The 26,092-nt window shown below is 37.3% G+C and overlaps 2 protein-coding genes across 2 annotated transcripts; one reads left to right on the top strand and one right to left on the bottom strand.

The window, feature by feature from the left end:
* The first annotated feature begins 1,775 nt into the window (after positions 1-1,775).
* Positions 1,776-14,650, top strand: LOC103174791 (putative ferric-chelate reductase 1). The gene is made up of 14 exons (XM_042334992.1): positions 1,776-1,971; positions 2,890-3,035; positions 3,318-3,412; positions 4,098-4,230; positions 5,009-5,191; positions 5,637-5,735; positions 6,182-6,329; positions 8,124-8,237; positions 8,811-8,926; positions 9,457-9,543; positions 11,157-11,254; positions 11,703-11,761; positions 12,588-12,731; positions 14,359-14,650. The coding sequence occupies exons 1-14, from the start codon at positions 1,776-1,778 to the stop codon at positions 14,553-14,555; spliced, it is 1,815 nt and encodes a 604-aa protein (XP_042190926.1). The 3' UTR covers positions 14,556-14,650.
* Positions 14,651-14,658: 8 nt separating this feature from the next.
* On the bottom strand, positions 14,659-24,690 carry LOC103174628 (A-kinase anchor protein 2). The gene is made up of 4 exons (XM_007887098.2): positions 24,631-24,690; positions 18,634-21,301; positions 18,274-18,401; positions 14,659-17,099 (listed from the first exon to the last, which is right to left on the bottom strand). Exons 1-4 carry the CDS (start codon positions 24,688-24,690, stop codon positions 17,007-17,009), a joined length of 2,949 nt encoding a protein of 982 aa, XP_007885289.1. The 3' UTR covers positions 14,659-17,006.
* Between the last annotated feature and the right edge of the window lie 1,402 nt (positions 24,691-26,092).

The raw sequence follows: 26,092 nt of genomic DNA, 5'->3' as shown, positions 1-26,092 counted from the left end.
TCACCTTTGTTGGCAATGGGCATCCAAACCAAGTCAGAAAATATCATGGTCAGTTCAAGAGAAAAAGCGAATATTGGTGTTGATTTTTGTTCTGTTTTTGAATCAATGTTTGTTGCATTAAAGTCGTTGATGAAATAACAAGAGGGGTAGAATTGTTTTAACAACTGTAATATCATCCCTGCTGGTACTAGATTATTTATATAGGCTTGTCCTTTGGTCTAAATTGATACAAACCTAATAAGGAAGTTTGGGTGCCACAAAGGATTTGGAAACATAAATAAAACAAGTCACATCCACTTAAAACCTTCCTAGAACTGTCATCAACATGGAATTATATTTTATACCTACAATAAAGATTCTTAGCGATTAAGTCTCTCCTAATTCTGTACAATTTAGTCACGGTTGTTAATTTTGCAATGTTATTGCCATCATGCATGAAGGATTAGGAGCTCATTTCCAAGCAAATTAAAAGTGGAAGGAAAAGGGATCACACACAGCTGTGATTCCCCCCAGATGTGTCTCAACCCTCACTCAATCCACGCCTGACTGTTCTGATAACCTAGAATTAGATGGTCCTTTTTTACAGTCTGGGATTGGATTGCCCAATTCTCTGCAAGAGTGAGAGCGGGAAGGAGTAGAAACATTTAATACAGTCCAGTATTATATATGCACACAAGAGGCCAGGAAAGGAGCGACTGAAGAGAGGAACTGTTTTGTGTAATTGGTAAACAATGCAACTAAATTGGCACAGGACAATATGGGCCAACAGAAGGTTAGTGAGCGCCCCAGCTGGATGTAAGAACTGAGGAAGTATTCAGAACAGACTTGCTGGGTGGGAGTGAATGTCCCTCAAGAAAGTCCAGACAGACTTCGTACTAATGCTGATGTACAGCAACTTTTCTTCCGCCGTGAAGAGACAAATTAAATTCACCCTATGCTTTAGAAGCACAATATTATACTTAAGGACATCTCTAATAGGATACGTGTAAAGAAGGGAGACAATTTATGTTTCTGGTGTACCATTTTGAGTCTTGAAACCGACTCTGGTGGTTGGATGGGAATGAAAAATCAGCTATCGTTCAGGGTAGCTGAGCTGTGGAGCTGAATGTTTTCTGTTCTGCTGCTTACAATGATGTGATTAATACAAGTTCTTTCAAAATGCAGCACCACGAGTCTAAGGGCTGAACACTGTAACTGATTTGTTTGCTTTTGAGGATAAAGTATTAAAGGAGTTTTCTCATCCGTGCTACAATCTGTTTTCTAAAAGAGATTACAACAATGCTTTATAACTCAATGCACCAAGTAATGAATTGGTGTCCAAGTAACAAGGACTGTGGCATTTTATAGTTGGAAGTGTTCAGCACTCAGAGCCCAAAGGGTCTATTTTCAAACAAAATTGGTGCAAAGTTTATTTAACAATATTATGGTCGTTGGACTATCACTCGATGCACTATCCAGTTACAATTTTAGAATAGTTTCGTGTTGGAAATATGTAATGAAGAAAATCATTATTTTAATCGACGACAAACTATGATTTTTGCATCACAATTGAAACGCACAAAACACGTCAATTCCACAAAAACTATGATACGTCAAATATTGTAGAAAAGAATCGAGATTGACAGACCTTTCACATTCATGGACAAAACACAGTAAGTAGAAAACAAGCAATACAGCATTCTGACCATACACTGTACATTCCATTCTTCATTTTACGTTTTGAAAAAAAAGGTAGACAAGATCAATTAGCTTTTCAGAATATATTCTCATAACAGATGGGTCTGCACGTTATCGGTGTGTTTACTCTCCTTGGAATCATCCTGAACCACACAGTGGCTTTCGAAAATGGGCGAGTGACTGTTTCATGTGAAACAATGACTCCAGACCATGGGAGCACATCGCAGAGGTCACCAAGCCCCTTCATCATCAGAGTGGACAAAGATGTGTTCATCCCAGGGGATCAAATCAAAGGTACAGAATAGTTCAACAGCTTCTACATGTTGGGTTATACATTTCGGTGCATCTTTATTTAATGTTTTACAAATATGCCAAAGTGCGAGTAATGCTTTATCACATCATCACATCACAACGTCTCAAAGCGCTTTCACGTCATTTCTTGTCAAGTGTAAGTGCCTGTCCATTTGAGGAGGAGAATTGCAAGCAAATAAAGTAATAGGGTAAACATCTATTCAATTTTTTTTAAGAGCTCTCATATATTTAATTTACCACCCAAATCTACAGAAGCTTGGAAACAGACTCCAATTACAGAGACACAAACAAATTATAATAATCCATAATAATAATAATCCTTGCATTTGATATAGCGCTTTTCACGTCTTCTAGACATCTCAAAGCGCTTCACAGAATATATTGTAAAGTGAATTGACTGTATATTTGTGGGCGAACGCGGCAGCCAATTGCGTACAGCAATGTCCCACAAACAGTCATGGATTGAAAATGACCAATTTATTATTGTTTTGTTTTGGAGGGATTATTATTAGGAATATGGAGTAAGGAAACTTGCCCAAGGTTTCGTCTGGCCTGGAATTGAACCCAGGTGTCTCCCTTGCAAGGCGAGTGCTCTAACCACTGAGCTACAGGACTCCAAATTAAAACAAATGAAAGCAATTTAGCAATACACAACTGGGCCAGTTATTAATACATACTGGGACTACAAACTGAAACAGTCACACTATTACCTTGCACATCAATCATGCACACTATTACTTTGCACACCCCTCAATCATGCACAATAGAAGGAAAAAACAGGTTAAATCTCCCTATATACCTTTCTTGTTCTCATGGTAATGCTCAGAATGCAGAGCTTGGAGCAGTCAGGATGTAGAACGTCTCTTTCTTTTCTCTAAAGCTGTTTTCTCTTGGTTTCAGTTACACTTACTGGGAGACGCCCTGGAACTTCATTCGAGGGATTTCTTTTACAGGCACGAGATGCTACTGACATGAACAGCGATCCTGTTGGAACCTTTATCCTTATAGATAAGGCCTCCCAGCTCCTGGCATGTGGGAATGTAAATGTATGTGGGCAGTGTAGAAACGTTCATTTCAGCTTTTGTTACTGCCAATTAAACAGGGATAAGCCAGCTTCCTCATTTCATTGTTCAAGAAAAAAAAAGCAAATGAACTTTTTGGACTGTTATAGTCAATTAAATATAGGCATTTTGTTGATCATTTGCAAATCATTAAAATATAGTTTCTACAGATAAATTAGTAAAATCCTGACTATATCTCTTGATATGTATGTAGTAGGGCTCGGTGGTGAATTGACTGGATGTTTTGTCCTTGTTTTTCTCATGTAGGACTCGGCAGTCAGTCACACAAGTTCATCAGGAAAGCACACAGTCACAGTACTGTGGAATTCACTCACTGTAAAGAGAGACCAGGTGCAATTTCTGTAAGCATAACTATTAATATAGTTGTATTATATTAATATAACATCATACATGGATTGTATATAATCTTCCATTGTCATGATTCAACTGTTATCATTTTCACCAGTAATTGTTCATTACAAGAAGTGTGAGTGCAACACAGTTTGGCTAAGTTTACCAAACTGTTGAATTAATTATGTCTCCCATAGTGATAATTTCCCTGTCTCTATCAACAGAACGATATTTCAAAGTGGTGACAAATTATATGTTAAGCCCTTCAGAAAATATTAGCTGTCCCTCAACACAGTTCCATCCATGCTTTTTTTTGCTGGAAGCAACAGTACAAAAAAAACTAATTCTGCCTTAAGTATCCTATGCAGATCACACAAACACATCAGTCGTAGCTGAGCAGTAATTCTAGAGGAAAAAAAACATTTGGAGAGAAGTGTGCAGCATAACAATCACATTTATTCTGTTGTACATTTAATATTTCATGTGATTGATGGACTTTAATAATGAAATAAGACAAATTCTAAATGCTAGTGTTTTAGCGAGAATCTGACTAATAATATAAAATGATTTGTGTGACCATGGTATGGCTGAGGAAAGTGAGTTCAGTACCTTTAATTCTTGGCTTATGCAGTTTCTACACTAAGAAACACACTGAATATTTTTTGTAGCTCTTCAGTTCCAATCTCTTTATTCCAGAGTCACAGTAGTTCAGAAATTCAACACCTACTGGGTGCAATTACATGGCCCAGTAGTTTCACAACTGAATGCATCTCCACTGCCAATACAGACTCCATTAACTGTTCCATCTTCTGTTCAGCTGTCTAAACCAGTAAGTATGCTCACAATAAATTATAGGGAGGAAAGGAAGGACGTTTAGGAATTAATTTGATCGAAAATAAATCCTTAAGTAAGACTTCTGATGATGACTCATTTTAATGAGCTCAGTGTTACACAACATCTTAATTTCAATGCGCTTGGAAAATTGGAAATCGAATTGAAAGGCCAGTACAAAATAAAGTGCAACACATTATTTAGCAAGACACAAGATCAAAGCATTGAAAAGGTCAAATTTCTCTTCAGGTTGACCTTTTTGAATGCGGGCTAATTAATTGAAGATAGATGAATTTTGCATTCCAGACTAGTTTTTTTTTATTGGCTCCATATTAGATCTTCCCTGGATCAATGACGACATGCTAATTAGTTTATTTTCTGAGTTAACACTAAATCAGCTGAACCCTTGCAAACAGTTGCCACCAACAATTTTTGTTGGGTTGAATAATATTTCATTCCAGCAGAGGCACGTCTGGGCCAATTTAAAAAAAATCTTTCCGCCTTACGATCTATTAGGAAGATACAAGAACAAAAACAACAACAACTTGGATTTATATAGCGCCCTCCACGCCGGACGGCGTCTCAGAGCGCTTTACAGTTTCGGATCCCGGGACCGAGCCCAGGGGGAGGGTAGGGGGGGGGGGAAGGTGACCAAAGGCGCGGTCGAAAAGAAAGGGTGGGGAGGGGAAAACAAACAGCCCCATAAAACATCAGGCAATTAGGTTTTCTTCCCCCCTCAAATCAATTATTTTCTCTGTGTGTTATCTTATTGTCAGTTCAACGTGACAGAATGTGGCAGCCAGAGTTTCTGCCTGCGGGACCCACCTGGATGTGACCCTGAGACAGATCAAACCTGCTGCTTCTTCTCCTTTGCTGTGCAAGGCAGATCCGTGCTGTTCCAGCTGAGTGGTCCTTCCCAGGGCTATGTGTCTTTTGCACTCTCAGGTGACCAGTCGATGGTTAGTATTGCAATTAATGAAAGATTTCCTCAAGCCTTGAAACATGGCAGTTGCGAAATATTTTCAGTGCTTCCAAAACAAAGCAATAACGTCTTCTTGTTTTTTTGAGTTCTACTTTATTTACTTGAACAATGGATTTCAAGCTAACACAGTAAATAGTTTGAACATGTCTAAAGTGGCTGTTATAACTTCTTCTTACTCTGGGTAGGGAGAGGGGAAACATTGAACCAAATGCATTATTTTAATGTCAAATCCTGCTGATGATCCTATATTCCTTTTGCATGGACTTTGCACCAGAACTACAGTCTACTGTAGCTGTAGTACTATAATCTGTTCAGTAGATGATGCTAATAGCAAGTGCATAGTGTTGAGATGCTTGGTTTAAAAAAAATCAAGTACATTGCATGCATTTTAAAATATTTTCTTCTGTGTGCATTGTTTTCAGGGGGCAGATGACATTTATTTATGTATTGTCATTGATCAAAGCATCCAGATCCATCCTGCTCATTCCACTGGGCGCTCTCACCCAATTCTGAACTCACAGGTTGGTCGAACTATGTGGCCTTTTCTGAATATATTGACAATTTCTATGTGACTATTGTTTTCATAAACAAAAGGGTAACCTATTATCTATTTTCCTGCAATCCCCAGCTGAAATGTTTCATTTCCAATTTCAAAGTAGAATTTCAAAATAAATAAGTGTTAGGAATTAAAAATAACCATTTGGGAATGTCTCTTCCACAACTATTACAGCACATGTGTTGAATGTACATGTATTTCCACATGCTAAAAGGAATCTGAGTTGTATGGAAAGAAACAGTACTGAACTTAACTCCCTTGTGAACTTGAAAGTTACTTGGTCTGGTGTTACTCAATCCCCATAACTTACCGCTCCCCTGCAGTGAAGGCTTTATTACTGCAGATCAAATGCTCTGACAACAGATCTGAAATGTTAATAATAATTTAGTGCTTTATGATGGATTTCGGCAGGTTTCTATTTATGATCTGGCTTGGAGGTTGGAAGATGGTGTGATCAAGTGTTCGTTCAGAAGAAATATCCAGCTTCCTGAACACAGTGAACGGTTTGATCTGGATAAGCACTATTACATATTCTTAGCAGAAGGGAGAGCTGAGAACGGTGAGTCTGCTCCTGGATGGTGTATTAGTATCCATTGTTCACAGATGCTGCAAAGCGCACGGTAAAATATTGGGTAACCTTTTTTTGTCGCTCTTCACATTCTTATGATTATTTCAATAACACTTGTGCTTGAACAGATTACACTATTGTTCTGTTCTCCAATTCTAAGAAAGTATTGAAAGTGATAACATCTTAAAACAGAGGCGATATTAGTGAATTAACAGGACCCCAGCGACACCGTCAAATTATTTAAATTCTCCATCTAGATGAATATTGAGTAGGAAAATTAATTTACATCAATCAGTAAAGGTTATATGTTTTTCATTAATTTAAAACTGCATAAGTTCCCATTATTTTCTAGAAAATGATTAATGAATCCCAGGGAAATCTTTTCTCAATCATTCCCTGACAGGGTCTTTTATATAATTCAGGAGATATAGCCCTTAGTCAGTGATTACTGTCTTGCGGTATATAAAGGCTGCGGTGCTTGGGGAGCTAGACGTGTGATCTGAAGTGATATCATTGAATTAACAGGACTCTAGTGACACTGCCAAATCATTTTGTTCTTTAGCAAGATGAAAATTGAGAATGGAAATTAATTTACATCAGCCAGTAAAGGTTATGCATATTTCATTAATATAAAAAAAGTGCCATTTCCCATTACTTTCTAGAAAATTATTTACTTAATATATTTGTGAACTGTATTTGGGACCTATATCCCTTTGCTTCCCTGAAGCAATTCCTTCCCCATGGTAGACATTATTTTCTCCCTCCGGCTTAGGTTCCTGGACCACGCACCATACAACAACAGCAACCACTTGCATTATATAGCGCCTCTCATGCAAGGTAGGGTCCCAGAGCTCTTGAAGGTTAGGCAGTCTGCTTGGTTCCAGACCTTTGCTAATGCTGTTTAGAATCAGCCACCAGCAAGTGTGCAAGCCAGGGTTTCAAGTTTGTTTTCAGCTCAGCTCAGCATTTGTTAGGTCAGTCAAGCAAAACCTGAGAATCTACCTTGTGGAAAATTACAGACAGTGAAGCCACATACCACACGACCTCTCTGGAGTCAGTACAGGAACATATTGTACCAGTGGACTGAAATTCCAATCCACATTATGCACCTTCAGCGATGTGTGGTTATAATGACTAAATCCCATCCCAGGCCAACAATATCAAGGCGTTTTGCAGAACTGAAGTCCTGATGGAATTATAGCTAACACATGTCAAAAAAAATCCTAATAATCAAGCGAAAAGGGGCTCTCACATTGACCAATTACATATTACATGCATTTTGTTTGTAACTTAAACAGACAGAGGTGAATCCAGTCCCTTGGGAAGTCCTCATGTGAAAGGCATTATACAAATGTAATTTTGTATTGTATTATATTTGATAAACGCCAATCTGATGGTAATGAACTAATCTTTGTTGCCTTGCCTTCCTGTAAAGGAAACATTTAGAGATGTTGGGAGAACTGATGGGTAGCAGTGCTAATAATTCCGTGCACGTTATAAGTCCATTCTTGCTTTTACTGTTGTTGTTTAATTTCACTTTTATTCGAATAAATATTTATTGTAAAGGTAACTTCCACTTGGTTTGTTTTCTGTTGTTGATTGCTTTGGGGGATATCGTGTTATTTATTTGGGTTTACTTCTTACATTTTCTTTCATTAAATTATAGTTGTATTTATGTTATACTTTGAGGTGCACCCCAGGCCATTGTAATATCCAAGTAAGTAATAAATAATTGCTAAGCCTGCAGACTAGCAAAGTAAGTATTTATGTGTTGTCTTACACTAGGACGAATTGAAAAACATCACCGCCAGCCACTGATCACACAGACGAAAGTTTACTTTGCAGGAGAACCCAAGGAGATAACTGGCTCCCGATCCCCACTCTCCATCAAGGCTCACGGCAAGTTTCTTTTATTTTCTTCGGTCTGACAATTACAGATGTTACGGAAGAGATGCCTAGAGTTTGCCTTCAAGTTTAAGTTATTTTTAAAGTTTCCCAACGTATTCACACATGGGGAATGCTTTGCCACAAGTGATTACTGAGGTTGATACTACGACAATCGAGAAAATAGAGAATTGACAACAAAAGAGAATTGGATGAACATCTAAAGAAGAAGAATATAAAAGGGTGTTAGGAAAAGAGCAGGGAATTAGGATTACAGTATCTGTTCCAGTGGGGGAGTAAGCACAAGTGTAGGCACGATGGGCTGCATGGCCTCCTATTATGCAATTACATATTCGGACATTATTTTAGGCTGTTGGTGAATGAAGTAAAAGTGTTGGATGTGGGCAGTGGTTTAGGAATTTGGGAAGAAAAGCAAGTCATTTGATCCATCAGGCATGTCGCACCACACACACTGTATTTTCACCAGGGACTTGTGTTTGAATGCATCTCAGGCTAGTGCTGTGCAATCTCCTCTCTCTTCCAAGGAACCAATAAATGATAACAGTCAGTTTTCTATTTCATCCTTAGGAGCTTTAATGTTTATCGGGTGGGTGACTACAGTCAATGTTGGTGTTGTTGTAGCTCGCTTCTTTAAACCTGCCTGCCCAACCAGGACACTGTTTGGAGAAAGGCTTTGGTTTCAGGTAAATGATATCACTAATAAGAAATGTTAATATATCTTCAAATTTAGCTTTGGCTGATTGTGCCCTTCTATTATGTAAACATATACATGTAATATAAATTATATTTACTATTCTGTTGAAATAACTGGTATATTTGGACGTAAAGTTAAAATCCTTGCTTTCTTAAAACAATATATTGCATGCACCTTTTCAAAGAGCCAGTACAGACACGATGGGCCGAAATGTTTCAGTGTATAGATGTACTTTGCTATATTGTTGTATTACACACATATATCTAACATGTAGAATAGTTTGACTTGTTTGAAGGTTGAACTCTATGACTTCTTCTTTCGAACATGTCACAAATTGTAGCCACTCATATGAGCTAACGTAACTGTTAGCATTTGTTGAGGCATACAGAGGCATTGTCAGGTCACATTCACATTTTAGCAGGGAGTATTGCATGCCTCATAAGAAATTGCGATCAGATATAATGAAGGTCAAGCCACCCATTGCAAGGTTAGAATTCTGTGCTATGTTCCTTGCTTTAGGTGCACCGGATACTGATGGGAACCACAGTGCTGCTCACATGCATTGGATGTATCCTCCCTTTTCTGTACAGGGGTGGCTGGAGTCATGTAAGTCCATTTTTATACCGACTTGCAGTGAGAAATGGAAAATAATTGCAAGTGGAAATCCAATAAATCTAAAAGGAGATGACAGTTGACAAGTTCTATAATAGGTTTGTAAGCAGGCTTTTAAAAATAAAAGAAGCTCACCGTCAGATTCAGTCAGCTGGATGTCAAAGTCTGCCAGTGCATTGCACATTTCAGGTCAACTATTGTTTGGAACCTAATAGAAGCATTTTCTCCGACTCTGAAACTACGAATCTGAATTCACACTTGCTTCACATTGATCTACAATCTCCACTTCAAACAATTCATGATAGAAAAAGCATGAGGGGCACTTCTATTAACTGGAGCAATTCCAGTTAATACATCTTCACTTTTTCTTTAGATCCATCACTATTCTTCAAATTACTGTACTGAATTAATCACAATTGTGATATACCCGAGGTCATCATTTATGCTGTTGAGCTTAAACTGGACACTGCACGGAGAATGTAAATACCAAAGTATTTTCAGTCTTATGTTTTTTTGCTTTGTTCTTGATGTTCAATTTTTGCTTATTTTGGTTTAAACAGTCACTTGAAGGAAGTGTTTTGGGGGATTTAGTAGATTACCAATGGACGAATGCTGAATTAAATTTGGTAGCGAAAGAGCACGGTGGAATGCAGCTGGTCAGAGCTGAATAATAAAGGATGTAAGGTTAGACTAATAGTCAAGTTTTCCTGGGGCATCCAGACATTGACATAGGTTAATCTTCTTGGAAGCATTTCTTATTGCTATTCCCGTCTTTCAGGAGGGTAAGCAAGTTGAGTAAAGTTCATGGCAAAATTATATTTGGACAGTGGAATAACCAGAATTGGTAGGCCCTTCACTTGTTCCAGAATTTCTTATGATATTAAATTTGCTCTTTGCTTCTGGTGGGAGGGCCTTTTCCTGCCGGTAGATGGTGCTATTGTGATAAAATAGTTACTCAATCGTGAAGCAAAACAACATTTGCACATATGGACTGGCAACACTCTCTGGTAACTCTTGTATCTCCCCTTTAACCTGTTAAACCTCCTCGCTTGCTACAATACGTTCCTTAAAATGCGGAAAAAAAAAGAAGCCGTTAGATTCATTAAACTCAGCTGCCCTGTCAAAAGGTATTTAATAAATTGGGGTTTTGGAGCTATGGGCATGTACCATAACCTTTTCATTGAAAGCTCAGAACTCAGCCTTAGAGAAATAATTCAGTTCAACAAAATGAAGTTCTGTGTTAATTTACTAAATATTTAAATCACACCATATGCAGTTTAAATACACTTTCCTAAGAAATATATATCCGAAACCAGACTATAACTCTTAATATACCAAGTCACTTCCCGTTCATTCACAATGTAGAGAATTCCTAGTTCTAGCACAGTAGTTAATTAAAATATTCTAATGCAAAATATTCTAACATAAGATGTTCCAGTTATCTCCTTTCTTCCTTCTCAGTGAACTGAATATGCTCCTTATATACTGAAAGCAGTCAGTACACATTGTGCTGAGTTAGGTGTTGACACAGTGGATGGCCTGTACAATTTTCCGATAATTCAGTAAATAAATGAAGTAATGGAATTTATTAACTTTCCTCTCCTCAGCATGCAGGGGCTCATCCATACTTTGGATGTGCGGTTCTTACATTGATAATTATTCAGCCGATTCTTGCTATCTTCAGGCCTCACCCACAAGCACCAAGGTAAGCGCAACAATATATGTGGATTTTAATGATCTAATTTACTGCACTATTTTGAGGCACTTTTTCAGGATATCCAATAGCTGTTGTCCATAACAAACAGTGGAGTCCTGTAGTTTAGTGGTTAGAGCACTCACCTTGTAAGTGAGAGGACCTGGGTTTGATTCCTGGTAGGGCAAAACATTGGGCAAGTTTCCTTACTCCACATGCCTCTGCTTACCTAGCAGTAAGTAGGAACCTGCTTGTTAGTCGACTGGTGGATTGCTTTTCCGGGGATAATAATCCCTTCAAGTGATCAGGGTAGTTAGCTACAAACTCATTAAACCATCCTCAAATAAATATTAAATGTAAATTTTCTATATCGCTAATAAATAATTTGTTTGAGAAGCCTTTTAATATTGACTATCTCTTAAAAAAGGTATGTACATGTGTTATTATTTGTCTTCTGCAGAAGGTACATTTTTGACTGGACACATTGGGGTATGGGGACTGCTGCTAGAGCAATAGCACGTGAGTATGTAAATTCTGTGAAAGTAACACAGATCACTGGGATTAAAAGGAACCATTGGAAAAAAATAATGTTAGGTGAGTTAAGTTTTAATTATAATTAAGTTTTGTTTAGCACACATATCACAGATATTATAGCTCATGGTCTAATGGCACAGCACTTGAGTGTGCTGACTTGTGAGTCAGGTATGTTGCTATGTGGTAAAATTCTCATCTCAATAAAATTACTGAAGCATCGACAGAACCATTAAACTTGAGATCTTGGCCTTGTCCACAAGGAGTGATAGAACATTGGAAAGACAACATATACTTCTTTATGTACTCTGAACTAACCAGTTCAAGATACCACTATCACAGCCCTGGGGCCAGTTTCCACCTCAATCTCTCAGCCGTGGATGGTGATGGATGTTAAAGGGCCAAAACAAGAATCAAATAATCCTAAACATTGGAGGAAAATTAAAGCTGCTAAATAAATAGTTACACTGAAAACTGTTCAACCATAATTTTAAAGCTCTTTAAAGGGCTTTGGGTTTTCCAGCAAAAATGGTTGATTAATGTTTTTAATTTTCAAAATACATTGCCCAATAATGTGTAAATCATTAAAATATCATTATGCCACTTGCAATACAAATCACATGCAGCCCTTTAACCTGATTGACATTGAAGTTAGCCTTATTTTAACAGAAGAAGCTTTTTAGTTATTTCAGCAATGGGTAACAGCTGAATTGAACCATACCAGTCAGGTGGTAGAGACCTGAATAAAACCTACCGTATAAATTGACCACAACAAACTGATCAGCCATTTCCATTGTATGTTCTGTTTGTGTAGTTGCAGCAATGTTCCTTGGAATGGATCTCCCGGCCTTAGATCTCCATAACCCATGGGATACATCAGTCATGGTTGGATTTATAACTTGGCATGTTATGACAGAACTAATTCTGGAAACACATAATTATTTAACGACTTATAAAGGTTAGTGTTTCTCTTTGGTCATTTGGTACTCGTTTTATGTTCTCATTGTCATGTGCTAACGTCAGAAGAAATTGGTGGGTATAAAAATGCTGCCATAAAACATTCTAAAGAGATTCTGAGGAAAGTAAAAGGTGCCTCAAGAGTGGCAAAACATGAAGGTAGCCCACAAAGTTTGCACAAATATATAGTTGTGCCATGAGGATTAAGAGAACATAATCAATCTTTTCGGTGTGTTCCCCCAAAGGGGGATATCTATCTTGTAGGTGTGTGTCAAAATATAGTCACTACACTTTACAGCATAGCCTGTGAAGCTCTTTACAGGATAGCCTGTGAAGCTCTTAGCTCCCTAACATGAAAGCTATATCAAACGCGAGCATTATTGTCATTTGTTGTTTGTAGAAGGTGAAATACACATTGTAAGGTGCTCTTATGCCCTAACGTTAATTTCCTGGAGGAGTCTGCCAATTTTATTTATCCTTTAAGTTGTACATTTGATTTTCAGGAACAGGTTTATAATTTATAAAAATAATTGAATAGGTTAGCAGTACGCCTTTAATTTGACTGTATAATGTAATGGAGCAATTATAGTTATTTTTAAATATATATATATTCCCTTCAAATAAAAAAATGATTACAACATAGGCTTTGCTTTTGAATCCTACTTCAAACGTGCCTTGCCGAGAATATATTTAGCACACATAATTGTGTAAAATGACATCCTAGCTGGTGGTCAAATTGGTCTTTTAATTATCTTGTGCTGATCTTTTATGTTTGTATTTAATTCATAGCAGAAACTGCAAACTTGCTGTAATCAGGGAGATGGGAGCACTTCAAACACTTGACATCTGGTAGAGGGTTAATAATAATAATCCTTGCATTTGATCTAGCCCCTAATCACGTCTTTGAGACGTCTCAAAGCGTTTCACAGAATATACTGTAAAGTGAATTGACTGTATATTGTGTGGGCAAAACACGACAGCCAATTGTGCACAACAGTCGTGGAGTGAAGTGACCAATTTATTATTATTTTTACAGCAGTGATCCAGCCTGAATGTTCAATTGGAACTTCCCTCTGGTAGTAATAATAATTATTATTCTATATAATTATAATAAGACGAGCCATGATCTCATTGAGTGGCGGGGCAGGCTCGAGTGGCCGAATGGCCTACTCCTGCTCCTAATTCCTATGTTCCTATGTTTCTGTCACCTGAACTGACTTTCCATTTTGTGCTCCTCCATAGCCCCAATGCAAACATCGTCTTCAATGCACTGTGTGAACTTTATTATGATAGGTAGGCCATCACCAGAATGATTTAAGCAAATTTCAGATTTTTAAGTCTAAGGTATCTACATACTTGCATATGTAAAGGATAAGATTGTTGGAAAACTAAAATTTGCTCAACCAACTGAGACCGTCTAAGCCAATAGCTACTTATTTAAATTAAGCTTATCAGGACTGACAACGGTAGCAGAGTTGTGATGGACACATTGATACTTGTGACTATGAAACTCTTTCATGCATATCTTCCAGCTACTTCCCAATTCCTGGTAAAGAAATGTAACAAAGAAAATCTGAAAAAGATATGCATTTAAACTGAATAACACACATTATCTCATCCTTTCCCAGAACTCGAAGCAAAAGAGGACAAAATGAACATAATGGTTTCAAATTCAGGCGAACTGAATAACTTGCAGGTACACGCTTTACAGTTTAGTTTTTTTATTAAAGGAATTTTTGCCAGACCAGAAGTACAGAAAATGCCATTGATTTTTCTTGTAAATCACAATGTACTGCAGTACAGTATGAAAGTAAACTCAATTTGAATTACTGTTTAATTCTGCCATTACAGGCTCATAGATTTAAGAAGATTGTATTCGTAATCTACATCTGTGGAAATTTAACATTTCTAATAATGTTCCTGGTTGCAATTTGTTTGGTCTGATGGTCATCTGGATGCTTCCTACAACTGGTCTTATCTGATTGTCATCTTGACTCTGCCTATTATTATGGACTGAATTATTTGTTCACTCAAATTTCAAAATTATAAAAGGAATGGTACCTTCTTAACGAGCTTATTTTTTTCAATTCCACAAATTACTCCAGTAACTTTGTACTACAGACGCATAGTTTGATAACACTTTAAAAAAAAATATTGGAGCTCAATCATTTTGTGAAAATATCAGGCAGTACTTGTCCACTTTTGTATTAAAATGTGCGTTGCTTTTGTAGTTTAAGATTAACAATTTAACTTGTTGGAGGCAAGTGATAAGTTTCAACCAAGTACTAGCAAATTTGCTGAATAGCAAAGTTTTATTCTTTAAAACGTTTAAGTAGTGTAACGTGCTGAATTGGTTCAATAATACATATAGGAACATAGGAACAGGAGTAGGCCATTCAGCCCCTCGAGCCTGTTCGTCCTGACGTGAATGGCATGTTGTTGCGCCATTCTATCGGATCATGGCTGATCTGTATCCGAATTCAAAAATGAAAGTTAAACAATTAAAACAATAAATTGTGTGTTCTGAAATTCACAATGTCTCATTGCATTTTTTAAATATATATACTTGTACTTCACAAATACATTTACCATTGAAATACAGGGTGATTTAAGTATTTGCTCCACGGAATTATTTAGTTACCAGTTCAGCAAGTGGATTTTGTACCCTGGGGTAAAAAATAACATTCTATTGTAGCTTGCGCAAACATTGATGTATGAAGCTCACAATGCATCTGTTATTAATAAAATGTATTTGGAACAAAGTGGTGATTTTTACGAGGTTAGTAATTATTGTGACGTGGGATGATCTAACGCGATTTTGTTTTAAGTGTTTAAAAAATGTTAAATGCTTTCCAAATGATGGAAACCTAATAAACCATTGTTAATCCAGTTTGCAAGTTGTTTGGAAGACAGTATTTCTTTATGTGTTCATTAAGCCAACACTTTGGAGGGGGAAACAGACTCTCTCTGTTGGGCAAGTCTTTCATATAATGAAATGTGTTACATTATTGAAATGTATGATACATTTATTGAAATGTATTACACGACTATTGAAATTGCAAATACATTATATGTTCAGAGTAATCACTCTAATGTCACAAGGGGCAACATTACAAATGAATCAACTCTCTGAAAGGAAATACCATCTCTATGCGTGAAAAATGAAGTACAAGATAAAAAGGCTTCATGTCCTGATGGCCGTGGCAGTCAAGGTGTAAATACAGTATTAAACAATCAGAAGCACAATGCGTTTAGAATAAAGACACAGAGGAATACTATGGTTCCCGGACTAGATCAATGAATAACACTATCAAGGTCGTTCAGATCCTCAAAGATGGAAAAGGGGACCCATTTATTTAATTTCCAAGCCTAAAATGGTACCCAAACTACATTGTTAGGTTAAACTATATTATTATTATATTGCTATTTGAGATTGTTTGATACCTTCTTTCTCTCATGTATGTCGGACATCACAGAACATATTGACTTATTAAGTTCAGCTTTCATATAAAAGTCAACAACTCTTCGTAACAAATGGCAATTTAGCATTACCCTCCCACTCTTGTCTTACGTCGGTTGCTTAACTGAGACGTCTTAGCTGAGCCAAACATTTGTGGAGTTTAGTTGGCAGAATCAATGCCATCCATTTTCCCCTGGTCCCAATTCTTTCTGAGCAGCAGTGCATTAAAAACCTGCCCTGATGGTAAGAAAGGAAAATTATTAACAGGGCTTCTCTTTGCAGCTGCTTTATCTTTTTTCCCCCAAAATAGAAATATGAAACACTGAATCTTTCAGTCTATTATGCACTAAAACATGCTTGTAAACACCTTCACAATTTTAAACTTTTTGTATTAGGCTATTAATAAATTTCCATAAACATTTGCAAATTGTGCTATATTTATCAAGTTGAACTTTAAAGTGGTTTTAGGCTTATGTAGAAATTACTGCAGTGATTATACAGCTCATTCCACTCAATTCTGAATTCTCAATCGTTTTCTCTCTCTGTGATCAGACCATGTCTAATGATTAGTCTATAAAACTGCTACAAAAAATATTTAAGCAACATCCAAAATAGATGATCTATCATTAAAGTATAACTTCATAGTTTGAGAAAGTTTTAAATAAATGAACATCTGAATATATTTTTCAACAAGTCTGAGACACATTTGGGATTGGTAACACAACTTGTCTTTGGGCATCCTTGTAAGTGGACCAGTTTTAGGGCAGTTTCATTGCTGCAATATCAATTTGAACTTCTATTCTTCTACGAGTAAAGCTATAATTCATTATCTTGGTCGTCAGCGAATATCCCAGCTTCCCAGCGCAGAGCCATGGCATTCTTACGATGTGTTTTTCTTGTTTCTGTGTTCTGTGGATAAATGGCACAATAGATTGTTAGTTTGTTCACGAATACCACTTGTTGGTCTCCTCCCCTCTCCTCTCCAAACAGATAATTGACAATGAAAAACCTTCATCAAAACTAAGAATTATTTTTTCTGCACACCCCACCTACAAAATTCCGTATTCTTTCCCCGAACACACACAACAACAATTTATATAGCGCCCTTCACATCGGACGGCGTCTCGAGGGAGTTTCAGTATGTAAGAGAAGACGGGAAAGACTCGAATGAATGTGGAAAAACAGCCCAAATAAAAGCACTTCAAATCCATAATCCACAAGTAAATATTTTGTACAGAAAAAAAATCTTTTGTATGTATGATTTGTGGATCCCGCTAGCGTAGTGGTTAGCGCACTGGCCTCAATTCCCTTGGGTTCAATTCCCGGGTAGGGCGAAACCTTAGGCAAGTTTCCTTACTCCACGCACACGACTCTGTTTACCTAGCAGTAAGTAGGAACCCGCTTGTTAGTTGATTGGCGGATCACTTTTCCAGGGGTTAATAATTCCTTAAAAAAAAATAAGAATTTTGTCACTCACTCAATCCACGACTGTTTGTGGGACACTGCTGTGCAAAATTGGCTGCCACGTATCGCCCACAAAATACACAGTCAATTTACTTTAAAGTATATCCTGTGAAGCACTTTGAGATGTCTCGAAGACGTGATAAGGCGCTATTTCAAATGTAAGGATTATTATTACTATAATTATAATTCTCTAAAATGCAGATGTAGGATGTCAAATAGAATGAGCAAACGGTAGATGTTAACATTGGACTGATGGATACACTACTTGAGTTTCATCAATTTTGTCTGTTGCAGACCTTAAGGCTGTGCACTAGATGATGGGGATAGTATTTTAAAAAATATACATATGTGATGCTAAGGTAAATAACTTTTTAAACAGAAGAGAATGTAGTTTTGGAAGAGAGTTCCAGAGGGCAGGGAATGGTGTTTGAACCAGCAGTTGTTAAATATTATCAGATGGCCAACAGAGGTATTAATTTTTATTGGCTCTGAGGGTTACAAATGAAAGAATTACTTACTTTACTGCAGCTAGAAATATCAGCTACATTCCTATAACTGCAACAACCACATACTAGAGGTACGTCCTTAGCTTTAAATCTAATTGTTAGAAGAAAAGTACCGTGCTATCATTTTTCTTGAGAATGGATTCGGCCTTTTCAAATTTCTGTGCCAGTTTGTGCAGTCTGCCTAGCTCCATCATTGCAGACATGGGAGACGATGAAGAAATGTTAATGCTTTCACAATAACCTGCAAACAAAATTGTGAGAATCATAAGTGCATGGTAGAAAATCTAGAAGACGCACTCCACATCCTGTTGCTATTATTCCAAACATAGAGACAGTTCTCCAGTTCTTTTCTTTCAAAGTTTAACTGACTATATAGTGGAACTCCAGTCATAGAAGAAAAAGTGAGGATTGGCTAAAGTTCTTTTGATTTTCTGAACGGAAAATACTGTGCATTTAATTCCATCAATGTTTACCTGGGCAAAAATTTTCGCTTGAAGTTGGTGATGACAAGCAGCTTTCAGCAGATGTTGGCATTGCACACAGGCTGTATCTTTGCCTCCGGAGTTCTTCCTCTCGCTCTTGTACCTTCTTGATCTCCTGGTCAAGAATAGATCCACTTGAGCGGAGTTTGAAAAAAGGATTGTTTTGCACGGTGACCTCTGCATTAGTTGCTGACGCAGAAGACAATGAGAAGTCAGAAGAACTCCGAACAATAAGATTCGGTGTCCCCAATATTATAACATTTCCAGTTTCTGAAGGCCATTCATTTGGGTTTTTGGCTTTGGGTGGGGCAGCATACGATACCTTTTCTTCTCCAGGCAATATCATTGCGTCATTTTCCAAGATAATAACATTTGAAAGTTTAATTTCGTTATATGAAGGACTTTTGTTCAATGGGGATTTCAGCAAAAATGAAGAGGAAGTATTAATGTGTGGGATTGTAATTGGTGGCAAGGTATTCCTGGATGTTGACAGTGGGGTAACATATTGCTGCTCAAAGACTTTTTTTCTTGCTTCAATCTCTGGAGATAAACCTTCGTTATATGTTTCCCTTATCTTCCCCTGTCTGACAAGATCCTCTTCTCTCTTGCGCTCAAATAATATTTCGCGCTGCATTTGCATCTCAGCAAGTTGGTTGTTTTTAACTTTTGTTGAAGGAGAAGAATTGGGCTGTAAAACAAATGGTGGACTTTTTATCTCTACATATTCTCCAGAGCAAGTGTGTTTTGTGATGCCTCTGGCCCTTCTTAGACTTTCCTCCCGCTTTATATTTCGCCGGATCTCTTTTTCAATTGGGGTTTCAACTTGTCTTCTATGTACCAAGGGCACAAAGCTCGGAGTTTCAGCTAGAAGTGCTTGTGATCTGTGAGCTGACTCATCCAGATAAAAATCATTCTCTTCGGAACTAACACTAAAAGCATCAAGTTTTAATGTCAAATTCTGGTCCAAATCGCGCACCAAGTCATTGTTCTCTTGGGATGCTAATATGTCCTCTTCTTTAGTTAGATTTACTGAACTGCTCCAGTAATTAACATCTGTATCAAATATGCTGCCTACCAAATGATTATTTCTCCCTTTATCTTTGGGGAAGTTTACAGATGTAGGATATGGATACGTTCCTTCCTTTTGCATTGAATTACTAACCGAAGAGTCACATCTTTTCTCTTTCACATTAATACATTTTGTTTTCAGTTGATTTTTCGGTTGCTTGAATGGAGTCTGACAGCTCTGAGATTTGCTTGTCTCTTCGATCATCAACCACTGTCTACGTGCAGCTGCAAAATCCACATGTTCTGTATCCACATTTTCATTTGTCAGCTTCTCAGAATTGCTTCTCTCTCCTGGGGTTTGCAGATCCCATTGAATTTTACTTGCCTTGGATTTACTTTGAGCTTCATGCCTGTCATTAACATTATCTGTGGCTTTTTTGGCCTGCAAATCAGTGCCTTCTAATTCATAAGAAGTTCTTTCAGTATCATCCAGAATTTGAACTGATTCATTTTCCTGCATAAACTCAACCTGCTCATTTATCTTTGGTAAATATTTCTCAACAGACCTGAATTCTTTATAGACAGTTTCGGATTTATCTGCACTATTTTCTATTGGTGTCGAGATCAGTGAAGGTTCATTCGGAATAACAGATAAAATTGGTTCCATCTCATTTTCATAAATTGTACTCTCACTTAACGTTTCTTTTATGTTGCTGGTAAAGCAACGTTGTATTGCTCCATTTGGATTAATGGTGAATAGATTAACAAGATGCTGTTTATCCAGGCTAGTTGCATTTTCCACCATCAGTTCAGTTGTTGAGACATTTTCCACATCTTTTTCGTTTCCACTGTTTTCTGAGCATTTTTCTTCCATTTCTTCATCTAGATCGATGATGGCTGGGCTTCCAGTTGAATTGTTCTCTGATCCAGTATCTGAGCTAATTTCTGTCTTTTCTACAACCTCAGTTATAGTTTGGAAGGTAACCATTCTTCCCTGGTTATCCTCAACTAGAGCTGTTGGACTTTCGGAAAATCTATACTCTTCCTGGTCGCCCTCAGAATCCACTGTTGTATTTTCAGTCACTAAAGATGACTGACTCTCAGTGTCACTGGCTCTTTGTACCAACTCTTCACAGGCTAAATTTTTATCACTGATCTCATTGAGTGCTGCCCTCAAGAAATCTACAGACTGCTTGTTTTCAAGAATGTCAAATGAATCCCCTGACATTTTATAAGCTGGAATGGTTTTAAATTCCAGTGGCGTATGTGCCAAGTCTTGTTCTGGTTCTAGGAGTTCTTGATTTATGCAGTCTTTATCCTCACTACAGTCTCCCTCATTTGTTTCTTTCACATTTTCTGCCATCGCAGGTTCTGCAGTTCTTGAATAAATATTCATGATTTGCTCTGTTTCCTTTAAGCCCAAGTATTCTTCTTCAGTAACTCCGCTAACCTTCTCTGGGTAAACAGTACCATTTCCAGTTACTTTTGTTTCCATGGTAATAGTTTCAGACACATCAGAACTTTCAGATTCTGAAACCTCCTCTTTCGTCTCCATAGCTACAATATCACAGCAAGTACCTCCCACGTTGACAATCTTTTGTTTTAGTTTCTCTTCATTGCTTGATGTGTTGTTGGCCTGAACGACATTTTGCTACGAATAAGAAAAGTATACACAGGGGGTAAGTTATTGCAACGATTACAAATCATTTTGATCATTATTTCAACAACCATGGAATATATTCATGCAGAGACTGTTAAAACATATTTCAGAAGCGTTCACAAACCATTTGCAGTACTAACTTTAGCAGTGTTGAATTTTCACAGAATTTCCGGAATGACAACTGACTACTGTCCTTTGCAGGTTCGGTACTGGGTCCAGTGCTGAACAGCAATTGTGGTCTCTTTCTGTATCAACAATACGTGCAAAGAATATCTGTCTGGTTTGACACAAGTGATCACTACGGATGGCATAATTCTCAGAAAACAAATCCAAATCCAACAAATATAAACACATCTATGATTCATGCTAACTTCTCAGAAAAGCAATACGTTATATGTTTAATGTGGACCAGCAATAAATCAAAGTCGCGGAGTAATCTGACAACTGCACTGAGTTCCACAAAGGTGCAGTATAAATATGTATTTGTGAGGTGCAGTATTCTTCCCGCTAGAATATACTCATTCTGGATCTGATTCTACACCTTACTGCTGAACAGTGAGAACATCTATTACCTCCTACCCATTGCTGTTGGTTCCCTCCTACCCAATGATTCAATGTCTTCCGGAACCTGCTGTTTAAACTACTCAGAGATGGTCATTGCACAAGTGTTGGACTCTGCAGAGAGATACCCGTCTGTGAAGAAATGAAGAACCCTAAGGTATTGCAGTTGTAACTTTGCACTAGATATGGATTCTGAGTGAAAGAGTGAAGTTGATTTTGGAGAGACACAAACCATTTATTCAGCTTAAGCACAGCTGAGAAATATTGCCACAGGACATTCTATCTATACATAACTGATTTCATGACTTTAAACATGCTTTACCTATTTTAAATAAAACATTTAAAAACTTTGCTTGCACCCATTTTCCAGTCCTATTCTTCTATTGTCTTCGAACTTATTTTTCCTCTTTTGTACATATCTCAATCTATTTATACTTGAAATTATTTTCTTAGCTTCTTCTTTCTTCCAATCCCTACCTTCCAATTATGAACGGTGAGATCGACTTTTCTTCAAAAGAAGCTCTCCAAACCGGTTTTCTAGTCAATGAAAGGGTCATATACTAAAGATCATTTCAGTAAGGTCATAAGCAGTTGGCATAGAGAGCTGACACCCAGATAAGTCACTTTGCCACTTAGACATAAGTAGTGATTTTAAACTACTTTGACTGTATGGGGCAATCATTTAAAAATATGGCACTTACCAGATAGTTCTTATTCTGAGGAGGTTCTGGCTCGCTCTTTTTTGAGTGGAAGGAGGTGTTTTCTAATCACTTCCGTAGGCTACTGCACAACAAAACTGTGTCTAGCTCAACTATTCATCTTACTGAGGAGCACAAAATGCACCTTCATTATAATGCTTCCACTGCCTACAGTATTCATTCAAAAGGCTCCGGTTACATATGTCGTAATTACCTATTATTGCCTCTTATTGTTAATTGAAAGCTAACACTGGAGCTTTTTTTTACAGCTGAAAGTAGCATACTATCATGCGATCTTCCATCAAAATCTATTTCAATACACATAATAGAAAATATCAGTGACTTGAACCAAACCACCTTTATAACAGCCACCATTTATCTTGGAGCAAAGTGGTATTAAAAAAAAGGTAAACTTAACAGTTCAAAATAATTTTCAAGCGACAGCAGCATCAGTGTGAAAAACAAGTTATGGAAATTGCTCCCCCAGGAAAGTTGCACTTTTACAGAACACACACAAAAACAGTGAAGGAATAAAATATTTGCACTGAAATATCAATCTCCACTGCACTGTTACACTCTCCACAAATAAACTGTTAGACAAGTACTGAATAAATAATTTCCTCAATGGACTTTTATGTTGCTGTATTTATAACAAAATCAATTCCTAACATTTCCCCAGTTAGCCGTCTACAACCATAGTTAAAACTATGCTGAACTACAGTCTTCAAAAAGTCCTTAGGCTTTAGTTTGTCGGCATTTTTTTTGACAAAAGGAATCAGTGATTTCCTTACACAGTTTTATACTCTACCTTTAAACGCTGCTTTATTCCAAGGGACCAGAAAGCCCTATGAATCTGGACACTTTAAGACACACAGTTTGCTTCCTTGCATTTTGAGCAACTGCCTGAAATGTGCTCTTGTCCAAGCTCAAAACTGCAGCTTTCTTTTTGAAGAAAGGGATCGCTGGTCATTCCTTTCGTTGAGCTTTTGGCACGACAAACAAAGGCACCCGTAAAGCATACTTTAAATAAATCACAGCTCAATCACAAGTTCCCGACGCAAACCATCCTGTATGGACGAAGCAACTGCGTTTACAAGTAATGTTTACTGTCTGTCCTTTAAAAGGAATGTTCTCCAGGTCTTGAGTACTTTTTACTTTCACTTTACTGTTATAATTGGATTTTGCTTTTCCTCGGCTATCCACCACTTTCTAGCTAAAACGTGACAGTATTTCTTTCTGGTTCAAGATTACTCACTTATATGCTCCATGTCGCTTACCTTTGCAGTCTTTCCAGCAATTTAATGAAACTTAATAAAAATGGAGTTTATGTGATTAACTATGTTTTCCTTGTTTTTAAGCTGTTCTTTGGCAGTTCGACAACAGAACCTGCTAAATGCAGACTCTGCCAACAGGATCACCTTCCACACAATGTTTTAATCAGTGTACTTTCTAATACCATTGAGTGACTGTGAAATAGGCTAATTTACACCATTTCTATTAATGTAAGCACTGTATCTATTACAGAAAGTTCACTTTACAAAAAGAAAAACTTCTCACACAAGGAATCTCGAAGTAACTGGGAGGAAAAAAACTTCCAGCAAAGTTAATCACTAATAATGAGAGAAAGATTTGCCAAAATAACAAGTAATAAATGAAAGCGAGGAAAAAGATGGACAAAGCAAGGGGGAACGAACATGGAACATGAGGAGAGTTAAGAGTTAAAGTATCCAAGGTAGCATTGTAAATAGTTAGCACATAATAACAATAAACCCGAGAGAATAAACCACTGCATTCGACATAATCATTGCAAAATTATTTCCTCACATTTCCCCAGTGACCCAGCACCAACAAGATACAAAAATGAAGATATCAACTTGCACAAGATTTAAAAAAAAACTATTAGTAGTAGGATTCACAAAACTGGCAAGATATTTGATGAAATGATGCCAAGCAACGGATTTGTATCCGAATTTTGGGCACGGTTTTAGTAATCAGTTGAAGTTTTCTAAAAACTACCACTCAGTGGAAATCTCAGTGGAAATTCATTTTCACAGTACTAACCTTTCCAAACCGGTGCCATATATCATTACACCACAAAAAGGCACTGCAGTGTTTCAACATCGAGTCACAGTGAATGTGAGTTACATGCCTTCCAGCGGGACATCGACTTGTAACTAAGAATAAATGTCAAATTTGAGCTTTTGTGATCTTTTAAGCAGGAACTGGACAAAGTGATGAACTATATCCACAGCCAAGATTTAAAGGGCACCTGATCAGAACATGTATTCAAATACTTCACCCAGGATGATAACAGAAAATCAACCAGCTTGTTTCCGCCAATAGAATGGTTATATAGAAGAGTTGTAGGCATTGGATGTGACCTTTACTCATGTAATTTTGTTATTGATTGGGGAAATATCAGATTAAAAACATGAAGTACATGGGACTGAGATTAAAATGTGTTATCGATTAGATTTGAAAATGAATAGCTTACCTATCAATCTGCCGGAAAGTGTAACTATGTTCTAAAGTACTGTATCATCATCGGTTTCTCAGAAAATTAGTGGAAACTCAGATTGAATCTATACACGTTTGCAAACACTGTTACAATTTGCCAGAATTATAGATTGGTAGTTCTGTTCTTCAGAAAAACAATGGGGTATAGCTTTGGCCTATTTTTCTTTAGTCTTTATTGTGACAGAAGTGGAGACATAATTGAGTTATTATTTATTTCCTAAAATACATGCCCGTTCCATTTCAAGGCCTTAAATTATACAGATATTGCTACAGTCTTTGCATGTTAGTTTCTACAGGAGCCTGCAGTTGCAATCAAATTTCTCACAGAAAGCTCACTAGTGTATATTATATCATCTCCTGTGCACTTTGCACACAAAGAATAAGGACATCACAAAAGCGCAAATATTTCATGTCTATGTAATGTTTACGTAAGATGTAGTTATTTGCTCACTAATTAGATGTGCTTCTTTTGTTGTGTGATTAAAATGTTGCGCTGCAGTGACTGAAATCATCAGCTGTGGTTCAGGGTTATTAAAAGGCATTTCTTGCTGACGTTTACCTTCCTTGGGATAACTCAGGGATTATCAGACAGTGATTTTTCGTAACTACAGATGTGATATTAATTTACAAGAACCATAAACATTTACAGCACAGACGAAGGCCATTCGGACAATCATGACTTCCAGCTCTTTTAAGAGCAAACCTTTCAGTCTCATATACCTGCCCTTTCCCCATACCCTGTAGTATACACCTTTTTAGACATTTATTAAGCTCCTTTTTGAAAGATGATATGGATTCTGCCTCAATCACCACTCCCGGCAGGTATTCATAGCCTAACCACTCTGTGCATGAACACATTTCTCAACGAAATATTCTTATTATCCTAACGTTACAGCGATTGCATTTTCACATGCTGGCTACGTCGTAAGGCTTCACTTCTGTGATTATTCAAGGAGGGACCAGACCTGCCATGATTATTCAGACTAAACACCACAAATTCAAGTAT

Source organism: Callorhinchus milii, unplaced genomic scaffold (genome assembly GCF_018977255.1).
Source record: "Callorhinchus milii isolate IMCB2004 unplaced genomic scaffold, IMCB_Cmil_1.0 Scaffold5, whole genome shotgun sequence".
Classification (NCBI taxonomy): Eukaryota; Metazoa; Chordata; class Chondrichthyes; order Chimaeriformes; family Callorhinchidae; genus Callorhinchus; species Callorhinchus milii.
This window is presented reverse-complemented; position numbering and strand designations above follow the sequence as displayed.